General features: G+C 41.3%; 1 protein-coding gene and 1 pseudogene across 6 annotated transcripts in view; one reads left to right on the top strand and one right to left on the bottom strand.

The window, feature by feature from the left end:
- The window catches only part of FAM120C (family with sequence similarity 120 member C), a 66,698-nt gene that overhangs the window by 27,480 nt on the left and 16,855 nt on the right, over window positions 1-22,363 (bottom strand). For 2 of the 5 annotated variants that reach the window (XM_079765556.1, XM_079765552.1), the window contains exons 2-8: window positions 19,181-19,427; window positions 16,146-16,228; window positions 15,074-15,202; window positions 4,154-4,256; window positions 3,504-3,580; window positions 2,795-3,066; window positions 1,740-2,013 (exon numbers count right to left, since the gene is read on the bottom strand). In XM_079765556.1, coding sequence (XP_079621682.1) covers window positions 1,740-2,013; window positions 2,795-3,066; window positions 3,504-3,580; window positions 4,154-4,256; window positions 15,074-15,202; window positions 16,146-16,228; window positions 19,181-19,427 — 1,185 coding nt within the window. Of the gene's footprint in view, window positions 1-1,739; window positions 2,014-2,794; window positions 3,067-3,503; window positions 3,581-4,153; window positions 4,257-15,073; window positions 15,203-16,145; window positions 16,229-19,180; window positions 19,428-22,363 lie in introns of those variants that run through there. The other 3 variants (XM_079765553.1, XM_079765555.1, XM_079765554.1) reach the window with 3 other exon arrangements.
- Window positions 11,402-12,799, top strand: LOC307096054 (DNA repair nuclease/redox regulator APEX1-like; annotated as a pseudogene). Its single transcript has one exon. The product of its transcript is annotated as a DNA repair nuclease/redox regulator APEX1-like (transcript).

Raw genomic sequence — 22,363 nt, 5'->3', positions numbered from 1 at the left:
CCAGGAAGCGCAGAGAACCCCAAACAAAAGGAATCCAAAGAGGACCACACCAAGACACATCATAATTAAAATGCCAAGAGCAAAAGACAAAGAGAGAATATTAAAAGCAGCAAGAGGAAAATAGTTAGTTACCTACAAGGGAGCACCCATAGGATTGTCAGCTGATTTCTCAACAGAAACTATGCAGGCCAGACGGGAGTGGCAAGAAATATTCAAAGTGATGAATAGCAAGAACCTACAATCAAGAGTACTCTACCCAGCAAAGCTATCATTCAGAATTAAAATACAGATAAAGAGCTTCACAGCCGAAACTGGTTTGGCTCAGTGGATAGAGCATCGGTCTGCGGACTGGAAGGTCCCGGGTTCGATTCCGGTCAAGGGCATGTACATTGGTTGCGGGCACATCCCCGGTGGGGGGCGTGCAGGAGGCAGCTGGTTGATGTGATGTTTCTCTCTCATCGATGTTTCTAGCTCTCTGTCCCTCTCCCTTCCTCTCTGTGAAAAATCAATAAAATATATTTTAAAATAATAATAATAATAAAAAAACAAAAAAAAAGAGCTTCACAGATAAGAAAAAGCTAAAGGAGTTCATCATCGCCAAACCAGTATTATATGAAATGCTGAAAGGTATTCTTTAAGAAGAGGAAGAAGAAGAAAAAGGCAAAGATAAAAATTATGAACAAATACATATCTATCAACAAGTGAATCTAAAAATTAAGTGAATTAAAAATACGATGAACAGAATAAACTGGTGAATATAATAGAATCAGGGGCAGAGAAAGGGAGTGGACTGACAATTCTTGGGGGGAAAGGAGTGTGGGGGGTGCAGGAAGAGACTGGACAAAAATCGTACACCTATGGATGAGGACAGTGGTGGGGGGGTAAGGGCAGAGGGTGGTGTGGGAACCGGGTGGAGGGGAGCTATGGGGGGAAAAAAGAGAAACAATTGTAATGATCTAAACAATAAAGATTTATTTTTTTTTTTAAAAAGAAGCCATTGCCCAGCTGATGTGGCTCAGTGGTTGAGTGTTGGCCTATGAACCCAGTGGTCAAGGTTCAATTCCCGGTCAGGGCATATGCCCGGGTTGCAGGCTCCATCCCCCGTGTAGGGCATGCAGGAAGCAGCCTATCAATAATTCTCTCTCATCATTGATGTTTCTCTCTCTTCCTCTCCCTTGCTCTCCGAAATAAAAAGATTTTTTAAAAATTTTAAAAAAGAATGCAAGATGGTTCTTAAAAAAATAATACAAAATAAACAAAAAGCAGCAAGAAGCCCAACTGACCACAGCCAGCTTCAAAGCTCTGTTCTGTTTTTAAAGTCTTTGCTATAACTGACTAGCCGACTAAATGGGGAAAGTCCATCTTAGACCTTTTGCTGGGGGGTGGATTTGGATAATAAGATGATGGAGGGGAACAGCTCTGGAGTAGAGAAAGAGGCAAAAAACTAGGGCATAAAGCCTCTTCTTCTAGTGTCCTCCCCTAGACCAGAATCTACCAAGTTTCTTCTTTGAAATCTCAATTACACTTCTTGGGGCCTCATTTACTGCACAGTCCCATCTCCTTCTGGTCTCATCTCACCTAAGACCCTTAATACAATGAGAAGCCCGAGCACACTTGGTCTCCTTTTATCTCCCTTTAGTTACCATTAATCAGCATTTTCTCTGGTGACACAGTTCTAGGAAGTGTGAAGTGCACTGTTAAGAGCAAGGAGGGAAGGAGGTACTGAGGTGCGCTCTCACCTTAGTGAGGACGTGGTAGATATATGGGTACATAAGACCTCTTCGGTGTCTGTGTTCGGCCACCCGCAAGACTTCTGGGGCTACTGGCGGTAACGGCGGAATGGTGATGTCCATGTGGTTCCTCGTAGACATAGAGAGCAGAGATGGGATGTGGGGCTCGCCATCTCCCAGGGCAGCATCTGAAACTCCAGCATCAATAGGCTGTACCCACGGACCTCTGTTACCATTGGGATCCTCCCATCTAGGCTGCCGATGAAATGTTTCTGTGACGTGACTAAAAGATTGAGAAAGACAATGTAGAAAGAGAAAGGAGGTTGATAAATGTATTCCAACTCAAGTGTCTGTTCTGATCTCAATGAATCTTACAAACCCTCTGGAAGTTTGGACAGTGGGTTAGCAGTGGGCCTGTTTCCACTCAGTGGCCATCACCACCCTCCTGGCTTCTTCCATCTGCCACAAACCAACGTGATCAGAAGTTGTGGGAACCATTCTGAATCCTTCCCAACACATAAGAGATCACATTTAGAGTCTGCATATGTTCTAAGAAAATAATTGCAATTGAAACCTCAAGGCAGCCCTGTTTCCCAGGGATAATCTGCTTAGAGAACAATCTAAGAACAAATGAGCTAATACAAAATGCCGATATTTTAATCATCAGCACCCTGAGTCACCAAGAATATAATAGCCTACACAACTGTTCCAATACCACCACTCTAAAAATTATTTTCATTTTTTTAACATTCAGTCTACTCCCCTCACTAATTGAGAAATGGCAGCCATGACATGTAGCACAGCCATACCAGGGCTCCCCTAACTAGCTGCTATTTTGCCTTTTACCTCCATGGCTTGAGTATCTGAAAATTACCACCCGTCTAGGGTCAAAATGAGCATGAAGTGGCCAAGCAGAGAGAGAGTTTTCTTACTTTGCTTAGGAGCAAAAAGCCACAGAGAGAAGCCAGGAGCATATGTTTCCCCACACCCCTGCCCAGGTTAGCAGCAAAAGAATAGAGATGCTTCCGAAGTCTGTTTCCTCGGGTGCCTATACAGATACTTACTCAGAGCTGACTCCGTTTGGCTCATCACCAGAGGAAGAAGAGTGGGAAGAGTCTGGTCCCAGAGGAGGTGAGGCTTTGGAAGTCAGGTAATTGGGAAACTGTGATGAGTCATAAGAGATACCCCAAGTGGCAAGGGGGTTGTCCTCCAGCAGGGGATTCTCAGAAAAAGCATGGGATTCCCCCAAAGTATGGGGGGAGAAGAGAAGAGAGGAGTTGGGTCCCAATGGGAATGGTGGTGGATATTTCATTTTCTGGGGCACATGGTGAGAAAACTGAAGGATAAAACAGACAGAGAAGCTCTTTAACATTTTACCATGCTCCAAGATGGTTCCCTCAAAAGTTGTGACATAGCAGATGATGGCTGTAGCAAGGGTTATTGGGATACAAAGAACCTACTGAGAGTAACAAGAAATAATTCTAACAGTGATGTATGCATAGAATTCTCTAGAGGCAGGACAATGAACCAAACCATGGTCTCCTAGAACACTCTCCAACATTAGCAAATCTACCTTCGCCAGGCCCTAGTGGTTACTGATTTGGATGTTTTCTTGACATAGTCTGTTGGCCTCCAGCTGAGAATGTGACATAGGTAGATACCAGTCTTAACATACTGATTACACGGAGACAACCTAACTCAGATTATAAAACTCAGGAAGCCACCAGAGTCTAATGCTAGCTAACGGTCTGAGGCCCCTTAAAGGATACTTACCACTGGCTTCCCAGCAGAAATACTGTTCATTTGACTTCGTGGAAGGGGAGGATTTCCCAGCCGATTATTACGGAAACCTGAAGCCAAGAGAAAGGGCTACATGTTAGGCAATCATAATAATTCTACCACGTTACATTCTGCTAACCCCACATCACCTGAAAAATTATTATTAATTATAAATAAGTCACATTTTACTGAACAGCTATTATGCGTCATGCCAGGAATCTTACGTAAATTATTGCATCTGATAACAACCTTATACAATAGGTATCCTGAGCCACCTTTCGTACAGATGTGACTTGCCAAGATCACACAGCTAGTAAACAGCAGAGGTGGGATTCAAACTCAGGTCTGACACCACTGAGAGGGCTGTCTTACGTATACTAGGCCACAACGGAAGGTAGCACCAGAAGAAGCCCAAGCTAAGAGAATGGCAGAGGACCCCATCTAAAGTTTTGAGCAATCGGGGCCCTGTCTCATGTCACCTCTCTTATTGCATGGAAATCCAAAGGAGGATGTCTACCAAACAGGAATGACTTCTAGGAGGATGCAATACAAACAAGTGATTCTACTCTGGCCCAGGAGTTTCTGAGGGGCCACCTCAGTTTCCTCTATGGACAGAGCAGCTCTGGGTCAGGTGGAAGCCTTACCTAGAAAGGAGGAGGAACCCACTGGCAGCGAAGAGATTTTGGTTGTGACTGAATAGTACTCAACTGCTTTCTTGAATCGCTCTATTTTATCTTCCGTCCTGGACTGGATGTTGCAACATCAGATGTTCAGAAGAAGAAACAACACGAGAGTGTCTTTTTCATGCAATTTATAATTTGAGAGTCAAAACAGTAGCAGAAATCAAATATTTAAAGAAACCCAAGAGAGTAATTTTTCATTGCAGGAAAGATTAGATAAGAAGAAAGCATTACAGAACATAAAATCTGGGAAAAGTTTTTAAATTAAGTTTAAAAATAAATAAAAGTTGACTTATTAAATTTTGTATTCTTCTAAAATGGTCACATGATCATTAGAAAAACACATAAGGATAGGGGAAAATTACATAGTACCACCACCGAAAGATATTTTGGTGTGTTTTCTCCTTCTAGTATTTTTTTAAATAAACTTTTCCCCCAGATCTTGGCTATTGTAAATAATGCTGCTATGAACACAGGGTTCTTAGGGTATATTCCCAGAAGTGGGATTGCTGGGTCAAAAGGTAACTCCATCTTTAATGTTTTGAGGAAACTCCATACTATTTTCAACAGTAGCTGTACCAGTCTGCATTCCCACCAGCTGTGCACTAGGGTTCCCTTTTCTCCACATCCTTGTCAACACGTGTTGTTTGTGGATTTATTGATGGTAGCCATTCTGGCAGGTGTGAGGTGATACCTCATGGTAGTTTTAGTTCGCATCTCTCTGATGATTAGTGACGTTGAGCATTTTTCATATATGTATTGGCCATCTGTATGTCTTCTTTGGACAAAAGAGAAGCAGAGGCATGGATATATGGAACAGACTGACAGAGGTCAGAGAGGAGGAGAATGGGGGGGGCACTGGATGAAATAAGGTGAAGAGATTAGCCAGAGAAGATATATGAATACCCCATGGACACAGAGAAGTGTGGTGATGGCCAGAAGGAGCGGGGTGCGGCTGAGTGGAGGTAAGTAAGGGGAGGAATGGGGGACATCTGTGATAGTGGCAACAATAAATTAAAAATAAATAAAAATTGTTACTTAAAAATAAACTTTTTTTGTTGACATATATAGCTGTACTATTTTAATACACATATTTTCTATAGTTAATACCATACTCTATGTATAATATTGTATCCTACTTTTATTACATTTTAAGATAATTTTGAATGGCTGCATAGTTTATCATTATAAATATATCATAAATTATGCATCTAGTTCCCTAATACCTGACATTTAGGTTATTTCTCACATTTGGCTTTTATAAGTTATACAGCAAAGAACACATCAAATAAGATTTTCTGGACTTTAGATTATATCCTTAGGAAAATGTCCCCAAAGTGAAATTACTGGTTCAAAAGGCATGAACATTAAAACCAAAAGCAGCCCGTCCAGCATGGCTCATGGCTAACCTATGAACCAGGAGGTCACGGTTCAATTCCTGGTCAGGGCACATGCCCGGGGGGTTGCAAGTTCGATCCTCAGTGTGGGGTGTGCAGGAGGCAGCTGATCAATGATTCCCTCCCATCATTGATGTTTCTCTCTCTCTCTCTCCATCTCCCTTCCTCTCCAAAATCAATAAAAGTATTTTTAAAACACACAAAAGCACTTAAACATACACTGAGTGGCCAGATTATTATGATCTCTGAACACATAATAATCTGGCCACTCAGTGTGTGTGTGTGTGTATATATATATATATTAGAGGCCCAGTGCATGAATTCGTGCATGGGTGGGGTCTGGACAGCCTGGCCAGGGGGAGGGGACATGGGCGGTTGGCCAGCCTGCCTGCTGGTCGAGGGGACAACTTGCATATTAGTCTTTTATTAAATAGGATATACACCGAGTGGCTAGATTATTATGCATTCAGAGATTATAATAATCTGGCCACTCAGTGTATATAAAACCACAATGTGACATCACTGTATATCCACAGAATGGCAAAAATTCGAGATTATAAATATTAGCACTGGCAAGGATATGGAGTAACTGGAATACCAGTAGATTGCTGGTAGGTGTATCTAGGTACAGCTTGGAAAACAGTTTGGCAGTTTCTTATAAAACTAAACATTATTTACCGAATGGCACAGTAATCCTTCTCCTAAGTAATTTACCTAGGGGAAATGAATACATTTGTCCACCAAAAAGTATGAACAAACTAACAACAGCTTTATTCATAATAGCCCTAAATTGGAAATAACTCAAATGCATATTAACAGAAGAATGGATCAATTGTGGTATATTCATACAATGGAATACAATATAGTGATAAAGAAGAGCAAAGTGCTGATACATGCAATGCTATGGATAAATCTCAAAGACATACTGAGTGAAAGACAGACAGACACAAAAGCGTACATATAAAGTTCAAGGAGAAGCAGAACTAATCTATGGCAATAGGAGTAAAATGGCTGTTTCCCTCTGTGGGGTTGGGGCTGACTGAGACGGGGCTTTTCCTTATCAAAATCCCCTTGAACATAATTTTATGGTCTTCGTATTTCATCAAATGGAACATAAGATATTAAAGTCATTTCTAATTTCTCATTATAAATAATGCTCTTATAAGCATATTGTTAACAAGTTTCTTGGGTTATTTCATAAGGCAAATTCTTAGAAATAGGTTTACTAGGTCAAAGGATATGGTCATGTTCATAGACTCTTGACACATGATACTAAATCTCTTTCCAGAACAGTGTCACAAGTTGTATTTTCATCATCAATACATGAGAGTGCCCAATTCGCCATGTAGCCCCAAGTGTTGAATATTTTCTACAAAAAAAGCATCTACTAACTATAATAATCCATTTGTTTCTTATAGAAAAATTAAAATAATTTTTAATTTAAAAAATAATGAAAAAGGAAAACTTTAAATATTCATAATCTCATCTCTCAGAGTTGTAACTATTAACACCCCAGGATCTAGATAGCATTCCAGAGGTGTTTATGGGCATGCACGCAAGCACACAAACACAGAAATCAAGATCTCCAGGTCCGCCAGCCTCACTTGGAAACAAAATCACTCTGCTTACTAAAAAAATTGGACTTGAGAAGGCCTGTGTGGTTCAGTGGTTGAGCATAAACCCATGAACCAAGAGGTTGCCAGTTCAATTCCCGATCAGGGCATGTGCCCAGGTTGCAGGCTCGATCCCCAGTGTGGGGCATGCAGGAGGAAGCTGATTGATGTTTCTTTCTCATCGATGTTTCTATCTCTCTCTCTTTCTCCTTTCCTCTCTAAAATCAATAAAAAAAATTAAAAATTGGACTCACTATAATTGTTTGAAAAAAGGGTCCCATGTCTAAAGAATGTTTTCAAATTATACTGACTTACAGAATATCTACATGGTTGAATAACGTTCCTTTGAATCAAAATTTCATTTTAAAATATATATTATTGATTTTTTACAGACAGGAAGGGAGAGGGATAGAGAGTTAGAAACATTGATGAGAGAGAAACATCGATCAGCTGCCTCCTGCACACCCCCAACTGGGGATGTGCCCGCAACCAAGGTACATGCCCTTGACCGGAATCAAACCTGGGACCCTTTAGTCTACAAGCTGATGCTCTATCCACTGAGCCAAACTGGTTAGGGCTCAAAATTTCATTTTTATGCATTATTATTTCATTAGTATATTCAATAATATACATAATAATTGAAAACAATCTCTTACAAGATAAAAGCTATACAGAGTCTCTCCTACTAGCCCTACTAGCTCTACCTCTGCGCCCACTCCCCCCTCCCCAGAAGCGACTACTGTTACCAGTTGGGTATATGTCCTGTCATAATTTTTGCTGCATGTACACCAGGTTTTTTTTGCACACAAATGAAGTCATATCACACGTTTTTAACCTGGTTTTTGTACTTAACAATAAATCTTATAAACTATTCATTGCCAGTGAGTATAGGCCTATGATGCAATCCCCTGAAATACGAATTATGCATACTTCCCACAATGCACCACTCTGTTCTGAGTCCTGACAAATATTTACTCTTCCTTCAAGGGGCACGCACCAGTTGTATGAAACCTTTCCTCTCTAGGAAACCTTTACTGGGGTTTTTCTTTATTGTGCTCATTTATTTGCTTCTGCCTCCCAAATTTAACCTCAGTTCCATGAGGACGAAGAATGATTTATTCACATGTATGTCCTAGTATGTAGCATGAGACCTTGTCTATACAGGTTCATTTAGTATCTGATATATAACTGCATTTAATAAAGTTCTATCCTTTTCTTTTATAGATCTACAAAGGTGATATTTATGAAAATGCTACAGCAACAATGAAAAATAGTGAAGTCATAAAATAAAGTGAAAAAAAAGGTTAAAATGTTTTACACTGAGATGACTACCATACCACATCAAAACACACATATAAAGGAGACAGGAAACATTGTAAGCAACTTAGGATGGAATTAGGAGCAAAGGGCCTATTTTAGTTTTTTGTTCTTGTTTTTTAAATTAAAAAGGGATAAAAGTGTGGTGATTGCTGGGGGGAGGAGAGGGATATGGGGGGATAAATGGGTGATGGAGGGAGACTTGACTTGGGGTGGTGAACACACAATGCAGTGTACAGGTGATGTGTTGTGGAATTGTGCACCTGAAGTTGTGTAATTTTATTAACCAGTGTCACCCCAATTTAAAAAAATGTATGACCTTGCCTAGCCGGCATGGCTCAGTGGTTGAGCATCAACCTATGAACCAGGAGGTCACAGTTCAATTTCTGGTCAGGGCACATGCCCGGGTTGCGGGCTCAATCCCCAGAAGGGGGCGTGCGGGAGGCAGACGATCAATGATACTCTCTCATCACTGATGTTTCTATCTTTCCCTCCCTCTCCCTTCCTCTCTGAAATAAATACACACACACACATACACACACACACACACACACACACACACACACACATATATGTATATATATATATAAAATATCTATTTTTTGGCTCAGTGGTTGAGCATTGACCTACAAACCAGGAGGTCACAGTTCGATTCCTGGTCAGGGCACATGCCCAGGTTGCAAGCTTGATCTCCAGTAGGGGGCGTGCAGGAGGCAGCCTATCAATGATTCTCCCTCATTATTAATGTTTCTGTCTCTCTCTCCCTCCCTCTCTGAAATCAATATAAAATATATTTTAAAAAACAGAAAGTTAAATGTGAAGTAATAGACATAACAAAATGTTGTTAGCAAAACATATGCCTCCAATATCAAACACTGATTTTATTCTTTATTCATCTAAATAAATCTATAGAGAGATTTCTGTCCTGGATAAGATGGACCAAGCATACTCCACCTTGTTCCCACTAAAGGTAGCTATAATAAGCAGGAGCAACTACGTGAAGACTCTGAAAAGTGAAGCAGGAGGACTGGGGAGAAGACCAGAATTCAAAGTACCACTGAACCAAGGATGAGTTTAGCATTTTTTTCCTCTGGTATCCCCTGGTGTGGACACAACACAGCCTGAAATCTGGAAGCATCCATTGACGTGGACAGAGAAAACTCCAGAAAAAAACCTAGTCTTGTTCTGGCTTAAATAGTGGGAAAGGGGTCTCCAAAAACTCAAGGAAGTGTCTAGAAACAGCCCATTTTTCCTTCTTTTTCTTTTTTCTGTTCTCCTGTGTGCCAGCCCGAAGCAAACTTGTGGTGGCAGAAGTGACAATAGGGGAACAGCAGAAATCTAAAACTGAATGACAGGAAGCTTCCTCTCCAATCAGAGAAGCAAAAGTCTGAAGAGGTGGAGTGAGCTTTCGATGCCTTCTCTCTCTCTCTCTCTCCCCACCCCCCCTCCTGCTACTTGGCTCCAGACGCTGAACAAGGTTGGTCCAATGAACCGTGACGTACTGAAGAGATTGCAGAGGGGGAGCAGCACACACATGGACTTGACATTAGCAAACAGCCCTGCATAGACTGAGACCTGAAGATCTAAATCACAGCTCAAGTCCCAGACTGGCCACTGGGTGGCGTACATGCTACTGATCTAAATAGGTTTGCAAAGGCCTTGAAAATTGCAGACATTGAAACCACAACCCACAAAAGGATGGTGAGAACTTGTGATCTGAACCTAAATGGGTTGATTGTCTCCAAAAACAAAAGTATCAACAGGACTAAAACCTATAAAATGCTGACGAAAGAAATCAAGGATGATCTAAATAAATAGAGAGACACACTGAATTCATGGATTTGAAGATTCACCAAATTCATCTATATATTTAAAGAAATTCCAATTAAAATCCCAGCAGGAGCCCTGGCCAGTGCTGCTCAGTTGGTTAGAGCATCATCCTGTAGACCAAAGGGTCGCGGGTTCGATCCCCGGTTGGGGAGAGTACTAAAGACAGGTGATCGGATGTCTCTCTCCCCACTTTCTCTCTCTCTAGAATCAAACAAAAACATATCCTCATGTGAGAATTAAAAATAATAATAGAATAGACAAAGTAATTTTGAAAAAGAATAAAATTGGAGGAATCACTGCCCAATGTTAAGACTTATCATAAAGCTACAGTATTCAAGACAATGTGCTATTTGCAAAGGGACAGACACATAGGTCAAATGAACAGAAGAGTCCAGAAACAGATGCACACAAATATGGACAAGTGATTTTTGACAAAGGCAATTCAAAGGAGAAAAGACACCCTTTTCAATGAAGTGTGTTGAAACACCTCACACTTTATACAAAAATGAACTCAAAACAAATTATTTATTCTAAATATAAAACTATATAATGTTTAGAAGGAAACAGAATTTGTCCTGCCTGCAGTTATGCAGAGTTCTTAGACATGACACCAAAAGCATGATCCATAAAAGATAAAAACTGGTAAGAATTTAAAACTTTTGTCTGCAAAAGAAAGTAGAGACAGGGGATCCATTCTTTGTGCTCAGATAAGGAGGAGCTGGACAAGGTCTTGAGCAAGCAATGCTGAAGAAATACTGCTTCACTAGGCCACGAGGTGAAAAGGGTGGGGAGTTGGGGAAAAGGGGTGCGGTGGGAAAAGATAAGAAAGAGCCCAAGCCCTAACCGGTTTGGCTCAGTGAACAGAGCGTCGGCCTGCGGACTGAAGGGTCCCCGGTTCGATTCCGGTCAAGGGCATGTACCTTGGTTGCGGGCACATCCCTGGTAGGGGGTGTGCAGGAGGCAGCTGATCGATGTTTCCCTCTCGTCGATGTTTCTAGCTCTCTATCCCTCTCCCTTCCTCTCTGTAAAAAAAAATCAATAAAATATATTTTTTTAAAAAAGAAAAGAAAGAAAGAGCCCAAGTTTGGACCAGAGGGGTCAGGAAGAGTAAGTTGGGATCAAGAGCAAAGAACAATGAAAAAGAGGCAGCAGGGGAGGGGCCAGCCCTGTATGAGGGCATCCCCAGATCAGAACACTTCACCCAGGGGCAAATGAGGCATAGTCCTGGAATGTGGCTGGGCTTCAGGCGTGGATTAAGGAGAAAGGTTTAGACTGGATAAAGGAAGATGCCCCAGAGATCCTGTGCCTGCAGTAGACCAAATGTTCAGAGAATAAACTACCAGTTGAACTTCAAGAGCTGTATAGACTACCCCATCAGTACTGGTCAGCTTCTTCGGACTATGAAGGGTACAGTGGCATGGGCCTACTCTCCCACCAGTGCCCACTCAGTGTCTCCCATGGCATTGGCTGAATTGGATGCATTTGTGATTGTGGCTGAATTTGACACATTTGTGCTGCTAACAGACTATGTACCTAATGTAGGCCCAGATCTGGTGTGCCTGGAGTATCAGCAGCCCTGGGATAAAGCCTTTTCCAAGTTCCTGAAGGGCCTGGCTTCCCGCAAGCTCCTTGTGCTATATGGGAACCTGGATGTGGCTTATGAAGAAACTGACCTTTGCAACCCCAAGGGAAACAAAAAGAATGCTGGCTTCATTCCAAAGGAGTGGCAAAACTTGCCTGGCCAGCGTAGCTCAGTGGTTGAGCATTCATCTATGAACCAGGAGGTCATGGTTCGATTCCTGGTCAGGGCTTGATCCTCAGCGTGGGGCATGCGGGAGGCAGCTGATCAATGTTTCTCTCTCATGATTGATGTTTCTATCTCCCTCTCCCTCTCCCTGCCTCTCTGAAATCAGTAAAAATATATTTTTTAAAAAGAGTGGCACAGCCCTAGCTGGTTTGTCTCAATGGATAAAGCGTCGGCCTGCAGACTGAAGGGTCCCAGGTTCAATTCCAGCCAAGGGCACATGCCTGGGTTGCGGGCTGGATCCCCAGTAGGGGGCGTGCAGGAGGCAGCCAATCAATGATTCTCTCTCATCATTGATGTTTCTATCTCTCTCTCTCTCTCCCTCTCCCTTCTTCTCTGAAATCAATAAAATTTATCAAAAAAAAAAAAAAAGAGTGGCACAACTTTGGGAAACTGATATAAGCTGTTCTACTGGCTGACAGTTTCCGGCACCTCCACCCCAACACAAACTATGCCTACACTTTCTGGACCTACATGATAAATGCTCAACTAAAAAAATGTTGGTTGGCGCCTTAATTACTTTTTGGTGTCTCACTCTCTGTTACCTGCATTGTGTGACAGCAAGATCCATTCCAAGGCCCATCACCCTATGCCAAGCACTGTGACACCTCCCCCAAATCACTTTGAGCCTGGGAAATGAGCTCCCCAACTCATTTCAAAACTGCTTTGCTCTCTAGAGAATTCTGCACTGTATGTCCCTTCTAAAAGTATGAATCCTTCAACCAGGCTCCTAGTGACAGATGGGTTTCCTTTAAGCCGAAGGTTTTCTTTTTGTGTGTGGGTTTTCTTCTTTTTATTACATTAAACAAAAGTAGGCCCTGGCCAGGTAGGTCAGTTGGTTGGAACATTGTCCCAATACACCAAGGTTGCAGGTTTGATCCTCGATCAAGGCACATACAAGAAGCAACCAATGAATACATCAACAAGTGGAACAACAAACTGATGTTTCCTTCTCTCTCTCTCTCAAAAAAATCAATCAATAAAAAAACATTTTAAAACCCAGCAAAAGAAGAAAAAAAAAAGCTACTAATGACTTCCTTTGAAGTGTCCATGTGAAAATAAAGAGCCATAGTTTCAAAAAAAAAAGAATGTAAAGACAAACCACAGACTGGGGAAAAATATTTACAAACCAGATATCTGACAAGGGACTTGTATACAGAACATATAAAGAACTCTCAAAACTCAACAGGAAGTAAACAAACAACCTAATTAAAAAAATGAGCAAAAGACTGTTAACAAACAGACCATTCACCAAAGAGGACATATGGACAGCGAATAAACAGAAGAAAAAAACTGTTCATCATTAATCATTTGATAAGTGCAAATTAAAATTATGATGGGCTATCACAATACACCAATTAGAATGGCTATAAAAATACTGACAGTAACATGTGCTGATGAAGAATGAAATAGCCACTGTGGAAAATGGTTTGGCAGAGTCTTATAAAGTTAACCATATACTTACCACATGACCCAAAAATCCCACTCCTAGGGAAATGAAATCGTATGTTCATACAAAAACCTATAGACAAATGTTTACAGCAGCTCTACCAAAAACTGGAAACTCAAATATCCTCTAGGATGAATGCATAAACAAACGGTATACCCACACAATGTATACTACTTGGCAATAAAAATGAATAAATTATTGCTGGATGCAACATGCAACAACTTAGAAGACTGGCAAAGACATTATGTTGAATGAAAATGCCATTCTCAAAAGATTATATACTATATGATTCCAGTCATATGCTGTTCTCTAAAAGTAATAACTATAGTAACAGAGAATAGACTGATAGTTGCCAGGAGTTAGGGATAAGTTTGGGCGTGACTGCAAAGGGATAGCATGAGAGATTTTGGGTGGTTCAACTGCTCTGATCCTAATTGTGATAGTGATTACATAAATCTATACGTGTTAAAAATTCATAGAACTGGTCCGGCCGGGATGGCTCAGAGGTTGAGCGTCAACCTATGAACCAGGAGGTCGCATTTCAATTCCCAGTCAGGGCACATGTCTGGGTTGCGAGCTCGATCCCCAGTGTGGGGTGTGCAGGAGGCAGCTGATCAATGATTCTCTCTCATCACTGATGTTTCTATCTCTCTCTCCCTCTCCCTTCCTTTCTGAAATCAATAAAAAATATATTTAAAAGAAAAGTAAAAGTAACTTATTTTCCTAACTTCATTTCACAAGACAAAATCATAGTCAAGCTCTTTTGTCACTATTAACAATAAAATATCAATTTTTTTTATGTGAACCTACTTTAAGTAGTCTTTCTCATTACCCATTATCTTCCACTAAGCAAGACTGCCTTTATATTAAAATATACAATGAAATAAAAGAGCCCTAGCCAGTTTGGCTCAGTAGATAAGAGCATTGGCCTGTGGACCGAAGGGTCCCAGGTTCATTACTGGTCAAGGGCACGTACCTTGGTTGCAGGCTCCTCCCCAGCCTGGGCGCTGGTAGGGGCTTGTGAAGGAGGCAATCAATCAATGTGTTTCTCTCACATTGATATTTCTCTCTTTCTTTCCCTCTCTCTAAAAATCAATGGAAAAATATCCTTGAGTGAGGGTTAAAATAATAATAATAATAAAAGAGTAAGAGGATATATGCTAGTGATAATATAGCAAGTTGTTTCTGGGTAATGAGATTTTAAGTGACTTTTTTTGTGCTTGTTTATTTTCTAAATTTTCCAGAATGAGCTTGCATAGCTTTGATAGTCAGTGGGAAAAAGTTAAAGAATCCTTTCAATCTAGTCCTAGTAATGTTTTCTCAAGGAAACTCTGAGGCTCTGGTCTGTATGCATGGAGAAGACAAGCAGCTAGGAGGAGAGAAGGTAGCCAACACAGGAAAGATCAAATCTGCTGGTGGTACTGGTAAAGGTAAGAAAACTGGCTACTCTTAGGAAGGGGGAGGCTAGCTCACCTGAGACTGTTTGAAAACATCCTTCCCAACCACATCCAGGTCAGAGGGGTCTTTGATGGCACTAACATATTCAGAAACAGCCTTGATCACCACATCACAAGGAGGAAGAACCAGCTGATGAGCTCGAACCTAGAAGAGTTAATATAAACAAGAAACACTGGCATCAGACATAGGTCGTTAGGAAAAAGGGCGAGGTGCCTGGCTGGCGTGGTTGAGAGTCGACCTATGAACCAGGAGGTCACGGTTCGATTCCCAGTCAGGGCACATGCCCAGATTGTGGGCTCAATCCCCACAGGAGGCTGTGCAAGAGGCAGCCAATCGATGACTTCCTCTCTCTATCCCTCTCCCTTCTTCTAAAAATCAATAAAAATATATTTAAAAATAAAAAGAGCCCTGACCGGTTTGGCTCATTGGATAAAGTGTTGGCCTGCAGACTGAAGGGTCCCAGGTTCGATTCCAGTCAAGGGCATGTACCTTGGTTGCGGGCAAATCCCCATTAGAGGGTGTGCAGGAGGCAGCTGATCGATGTTTCTCTCTCATCGATGTTTCTAACTCTCTATCCCTCTCCCTTCCTCTCTATAAAAAAATCAATAAAATATATTTTAAAACAATAAATAAAAATAAATAAAAAGAGAAAGTAATCATCAAATATATATATATATATATATATATATATATATATATATATATATATATATTTAAATGAGTTCAACTGTAGGATACCCAGCTGCTATTGCAGAGAAGTGCTTGATGTGGGGAAAAACCCCAGCACTTTTGGTGACCAGAAGTATCAGAACTGATGTATTTTGAATGAGTGTGGTAGAAGTGTGAAAGTAAAGGAGACACACAGGAAAGAAAAACATAGGAGGGAAGAGCTGGGTTTTCCCGTACACAGAAGGTGGAAAACGAACTTTTTTTCTCTTTAAAGGGTATTGATCATAATTATAAATTTTTATCTGGTAAGTATTTGGAATAGTTTAAGCCTAATGAAAGATAATTGTTCTAACAAAACTCCAATCAAAACCTGATGTCCCCTAGGCATGGATGTATCCGCAGGAAATGGGCACAATACCTTAAGTGATGCAAGGGGATGTTCTGGTCCCAAGAGGCTCCAGTGGAAAGCCGCCAGGTCCTCATCTGGGAGAATGTGGTTACCTATAAAATACATTTATCACTTATTGACTGTACAAATGTTTTCTTAGAGCCTCCAGGGCATGACAAAGATTCTGAGAGAGAAAATGATCAAATAATTCACATAGGCCAATATACTTCATGTAATGACTACAGTAGCTGTGTTGATTACCTACTATGCATCACATGCATTATATGTATCATCTTCAAAATAACCATATATGATAGTATTAGTTCCCTCATTTTACACATAAGGAAACTGAGGTTTGAACAAGTTTGGTGACAGCCTAAGGTGGCAGAGTTAATTAAGTGCCAGACCAGGATAAAAACCTAAGCACTGTCTGACTCCAAAGCTCATGCTATTTTCTATGACCTCGTCACCCTGTCTTTTATAACAGAGCCACAATTACTGTCTGCCAAGTGCTGGACATTTTTATATCTCAATTCACTTGACTTTATAATAACACCATGCGCTATTTATTATCCTATTTCACAGGAGGCGACTGAAACCAGGGAGCTACCTGTAACTTCAGTGATTTGCCCAAGGCCTAATTGCAAAACTTGTGCTGACTGCACCAGATCATCCAAGCTCAACTCCTCTGGGATTATAAGAGTTCACACCTAAGACATTAATCTTTATGCTGTCAATACATGGAAAACCAACTCAAAACATAATCAACTCTGCCATTTAAAAGGTAGATGGAGCCCTAACCGGTTTGGCTCAGTGGATAGAGCGTCAGCCTGCGGACTGAAAGGTCCCAGGTTCCATTCCGGTCAAGGGCGTGTACATTGGTTGCGGGCACCTCCCCAGTAGGAGGTGTGCAGGAGGCAGCTGATTGATGTTTCTAACTCTCTATCCCTCTCCCTTCCTCTCTGTAAAAAAGCAATAAAAAATGTATTTTTTAAATAAATAAATAAAAGGTAGATGGATAGCCTGGCCAGCATGGCTCAGTGGTTGAGCGTCAGATGACCTATGAACCAGGAAGTCACTGTTCCGATTCCCGGTCAGGACACATGCCTGGGCTGGGGGCTCAATCCCTTGTGGGGGCATGCAGGAGGCAGCCAATCAATGATTCTCTCTCATCATTGATGTTTCTATCTCTCCCTTGCCCTTCCTCTCTGAAATCAATAGAAATATATATTAAAAAATAAAAGGGAGATGGATAGAAGGCTAGAATGTATATATATATATATATATATATATATATATATATATATATATATATATATTAAAGCAAGCATAGTAAAATGTTAATGGCAGAAAACAGGAGGTAGATACAGGATATTCACTATAAAATTCTTTCAAGTTTGCTTATGTTTGGAAATTTCATTATAAAATCTTAGCACAACAGAAGCAAAAAGAAAAACATAGCCGAAACTGGTTTGGCTCAGTGGATAGAGCGTCGGCCTGCGGACTGAAGGGTCCCAGGTTCAATTCCGGTCAAGGGCATGTACCTTGGTTGCGGGCACATCCCCAGTAGGGAGTGTGCAGGAGGCAGCTGATCGATGTTTCTCTCTCATCGATGTTTCTAACTCTCTATCCCTCTCTCTTCCTCTCTGTAAAAAATCAATAATATATATTTTTTTTTAAAAAAAGAAAAACATAGCAATTTGTGTTCTTGATCTAAATTTAGACACTGGGCCCTAGCTGGTTTGGCTCAGTGGATAGAGCGTCGGCCCATGGACTGAAGGGTCCCAGATTCGATTCCAGTCAAGGGCATGTACCTCAGTTGCAGGCTCGATCCCTGGCCCAGGTCAGGGTGCTGTGGGAGGCAACCAATTGATGTCTCTCTCATATCGATGTTTCTCGCTCGCTCGCTCTCTCTCTCTCTCCCTTCCATTCTCTGTAAAAATCAATGGAAAAATATCCTCAGGTAAGGATTTAAATAAATAGATAGATAGATAGATAGATAGATAGATAGATAGATAGATAGATAAATTTAGACACTGGGGAAATGCTCTGAGTGGAAAACTAAACCTGTCCAGGGCTAGTAAAACATTTGGCCTAAGACAGTATTCTGCACAAAATAGTTATGGAATATAACAAAAGAGTGCATATGAGTTAAAATAATGTTCTGGAATATCATGCATGAATTCATAAGGCAAACATGCTGAATTTGTAGTAAGAAGCTCAGAAGCCCGTCTGGCATGGTTCAATGGTTGAGCATTGACCTATGACCCCGGAGGTCACGGTTCCATTCCCAGTCAGGGTACATGCCCTGGTTGCAGGCTCAATCCCCAGCATGGGGCGTACAGGAGGCAGTCCATCAATGATTTTCTCTCATCATTGATGTTTCTATCTCTTTCTCCTTCTCCCTTCCTCTCTGAAATCAATAAACATACATTTTAAAAAAAGAAGCTGCCCTAGCCAGTTTGGCTGAGTAGATAGAGAGTTGGCCTGCAGACTGAAGGGTACTGGGTACGATTCCTGTCAAGGGTATATGCCCGTGTTGCGGGTCTGATCCCCAGTGGGGGGCATGCAGGAGGCAGGCAATCAATGATCCTCTCTCATCATTAATACTACTCTCTCCCTCTCCCTCTCCCTTCCTCTCTGAAATCAATAATAATATATTTTTTTAAAAAAGAAGCTCAGCCCTGACTGGTTTGGCTCAGTGGATAGAGCGTCAGCCTGCAGACTGAAGGGTCCTCGGTTCGATTCCGGTCAAGGGTATGTACCTTGGTTGCAGACACATCCCCAGTTGGGGGTGTGCAGGAGGCAGATGATCAATGTTTCTCTCTCATGGATGTTTCTAACTCTCTATCCCTCTCCCTTCCTCTCTGTAAAAAAATATCAATAAAATATATTTTTAAAAAAGTAATTAAAAAAAAAAAAAAGCTCAGAAGCATAGTATTTGGCATGAGAATTTTCGGAAGACAAATCTAATAATGATAGGTTAGATGGTTCTGGTCTTCATCTCTTATCACTAGAAGGGGAAACGTAACTAATCACTGGAATCTGTTCTCTGAACGACCTACCTAGCAGCGCAGCGAATATGGGAAAACTCATCCGCTTCAGGCCCAGCTGCTTGGCCACCTCCTGCATCAAGAACTGGTTGGTAGTGAGGTTCTTCCCATTCCAGCTCAGCTTCAGAGCATGGGAACTGTAGTAAAAGGGAATATTGTAGAGAGCATACTCGGAGTCATGGGCAAGAAGGCCATGGAAGCCATTTTCCCTGAAAAAAGCCACCACTTCCAAATGGTGGTCTTCGAGGCTCTGAAAGACCTAGGAGGGAAGAAGAGAAGAACAAGGTCATGCAACAGAAGCTGAGCTGCATTTGGTTAGAGGTCACGAAGGTTAGTAACTAGATTTTACAGTTTGTTGAAACTTAAGGTTATATGAGACTGAACGGAAGAGTTAAAAAAAAAAAAAAAGGCTCTCTCTTGCCTGCCGAAGTGGCTCAGCAGTTGAGCACTGACCCATGAACACCATGAGGTCACTCAAAGTTTGATTCCCAATCAGGACACATGCCCAGGTTGCGGGCTCGATCCCCAGTGTGGGGTGTGCAGGAAGCAGCCAATCAATGATTCTCTATCACTGAGGTTTCTATTTCCCTCTCCCTTACTCTCTGAAATCAATACATACGTGTGTGTGTGTGTGTGTGTGTGTGTGTGTGTGTGTGTTGTGTATTTATATTTAAAGCCTCTCTTGTAAAGGCAGAATTATCTTTGGGTTTGTTCAAATGCCCAGTCTTTTTATACTCCTTTCATGAAACCGAGAGGCCTAAGCCTCTTTAAAAGAAATTAACATGGTATATAAGTTTTTACTTTAAACAATAACAGAAGATACCTATAATAGAAAGATAATAAAGCTATTATTTATTGCTCAGCACCTCTATATATCCTGCATAGTTTACATAAATTATCTCATCATAACAACCATAGGCAAGGGAGATATGGATGTAAAAACTTACACAGAAAGGTTAAACACCAGATAGCTAGAACCTGAACCGAAGTTCATCTAACTCTCCTTTAAACATTATTTCTTGCTTTAAGAGCACCAAGGGCACTTCCATCATGTAGGTATCAGAAACTTCACCCCATTTTTATTTTTTTAGTCCTCACCTGAGAATATGTTTTTATTGCTCTTTAGAGAGAGAGGGAGAGAGACAGAGACAGAGACAGAGAGAAATATTGACATGAGGTTGTCTCCAGTATACATCCCAACCGGGGGTTGATTAAACGCACAACCTAGGTATGTGCCCTGACCGGGAATCGAACCCACAACCTTTTTGGTGCATGAGATGATTCTCCAATCAATTGAGCAACCCGGCCAGGGCAACTTAACCCCATTTCTAAAAATGGGAAAACTCATGCTGCAAGAAATTGGCTGCCCCCAAAGTTACATAATGAGTGAGTGAAGAAGACAGGATTCAAACCCAAGCTCATCTGATGCCGACACACATACTTTCCATTACACCAGGCTTCTCCCTGGAGAGCACTATATTTTGAGACATACCATTAAGTGCCCTTCCAATGCAGCCCTCTATAGCTGCGCTTAGAGCACACTGGATCCACCACACTAACTTCCTTAATTTCAGAGACTTTATCTCTGTATTCCCGGCTCCCACGTAAGACCTAGAACACAGTAATATGAATAGTAATGGCTAACAGATACTGAACATGCACTATGTGCGAAGTAATGTCCCGAGTACTTTATATGCATTAACTCGTTTAATACCCAAAAATAGTCTTAGGAGGCCATAACTATTATTGCTATACCCATTTTACATTACTATCCTTCAGGTCACATGGCTGGAAGGAGCTAAACCTGGATTTTGGCTCTAGAGCCTGTGGGCCTCAATAATTTTGTTGAACCGCCCTGACCAGTTTGGCTCAGTGGATAGAGCGTCGGCCTGCGGACTGAGAGGTCCCAGGTTCGATTCCGGTCAGGGCCGTGTACCTCGGGTGCGGGCATATCCCCAGTGGGGGTGTGCAGGAGGCAGCTGGTCGATGTTTCTCTCTCATCGATGTTTCTAGCTCTCTATCCTTCTCCCTTTCTCTCCGTAAAAAAATCAATAAAATATATATATAAGATAATAATAATTTTGTTGAACCCAACTGATCTATTCTTTCATTTAAGTTGTAAAGGAATGGTAGTTTTCTGACAGGAGTTTCAATGCATTAAGCTTTTGCTAGCCTTTGTAAAGGGAGACTAGTCACAGTAATCATGTCACACATTAGTCATACAAGGGGAGGGCCACTGGTAAGCAGATAGCAAAGTAAGGTCTATATTTGATATTCAGGCAAAGGAACCAAAATCCCTTATATTACACTGTAACATATTTAAGCCTAGAGCTATGATAAACTCCAGTTGGGTCAGGGTAGTACAGTTTTATGCTGCCCCTGGTGATAATTTCTTCCAGCACATCTCTCGTACAAGTCACTGATGGAGCATCCTTCTACCTTGTACCAGGCATAAGGCTACGTGTGATATATTCTCCCCAATCATCACAACCTAACCATGTAAACCCCATTTTACAGATGAGGAAACTGAGGCTTAGAGAAATGAGGTGCCATACGCAGGGCCACAGAACTGGGAAACAGAAACCTGGGTCACACTGCTCTTTCGACGACAACACATTACTTTTGTCTGGTCTAAAGCAGATTACGCCACTATCCAACTGATTTCAATTCCAGAAAGCCAAGGACTAGTGATTTTTAACTAAGCTGGTGGCTCTTATAACACTAGGAGTGTAAATCACAATGACTGGAGAGCATCTTCAAAATATACAAACCTGTGCTTCAGATCTGCTGGTGACAATGAAACCCTGACGGGCAAGGAAAAAGCCTTCCAGCCACAATGCCTCTTAGAGAACAGCTGAGCAGCCTGGTTCCATTTCCACATCTCTGATGATTACTACCACCTATGCAGAATGACTTACAGGCCCTGGTCCAAGCTGATCCAGTTTCCTTGGCAACCGTGCAATTTTCCAGGAGACTAAAATGATTCAGGCGAAATTAAACAACATACCCAAACGACTAAGCAGAAAAAGAAGTACATTTGAGCTATAAAGAAAGCAAGAGTTGAGATTCTGAATTGTCTATAGCTTTTTATTGTTGTTAATCCTCACCTGAGGATATTTTTCCATTGATTTTTAAGGAGAGTGGAAGAGAGGGAAAGAAAGAAATATCCATGTGAGAGAAACACATCAATTGATT

This window comes from Cnephaeus nilssonii (genome assembly GCF_951640355.1).
Source record: "Cnephaeus nilssonii genome assembly, chromosome: X".
Classification (NCBI taxonomy): Eukaryota; Metazoa; Chordata; class Mammalia; order Chiroptera; family Vespertilionidae; genus Cnephaeus; species Cnephaeus nilssonii.
The sequence above is the reverse complement of the archived record's forward strand: the minus strand, read 5'-3'. Positions and strand labels throughout refer to the sequence as shown.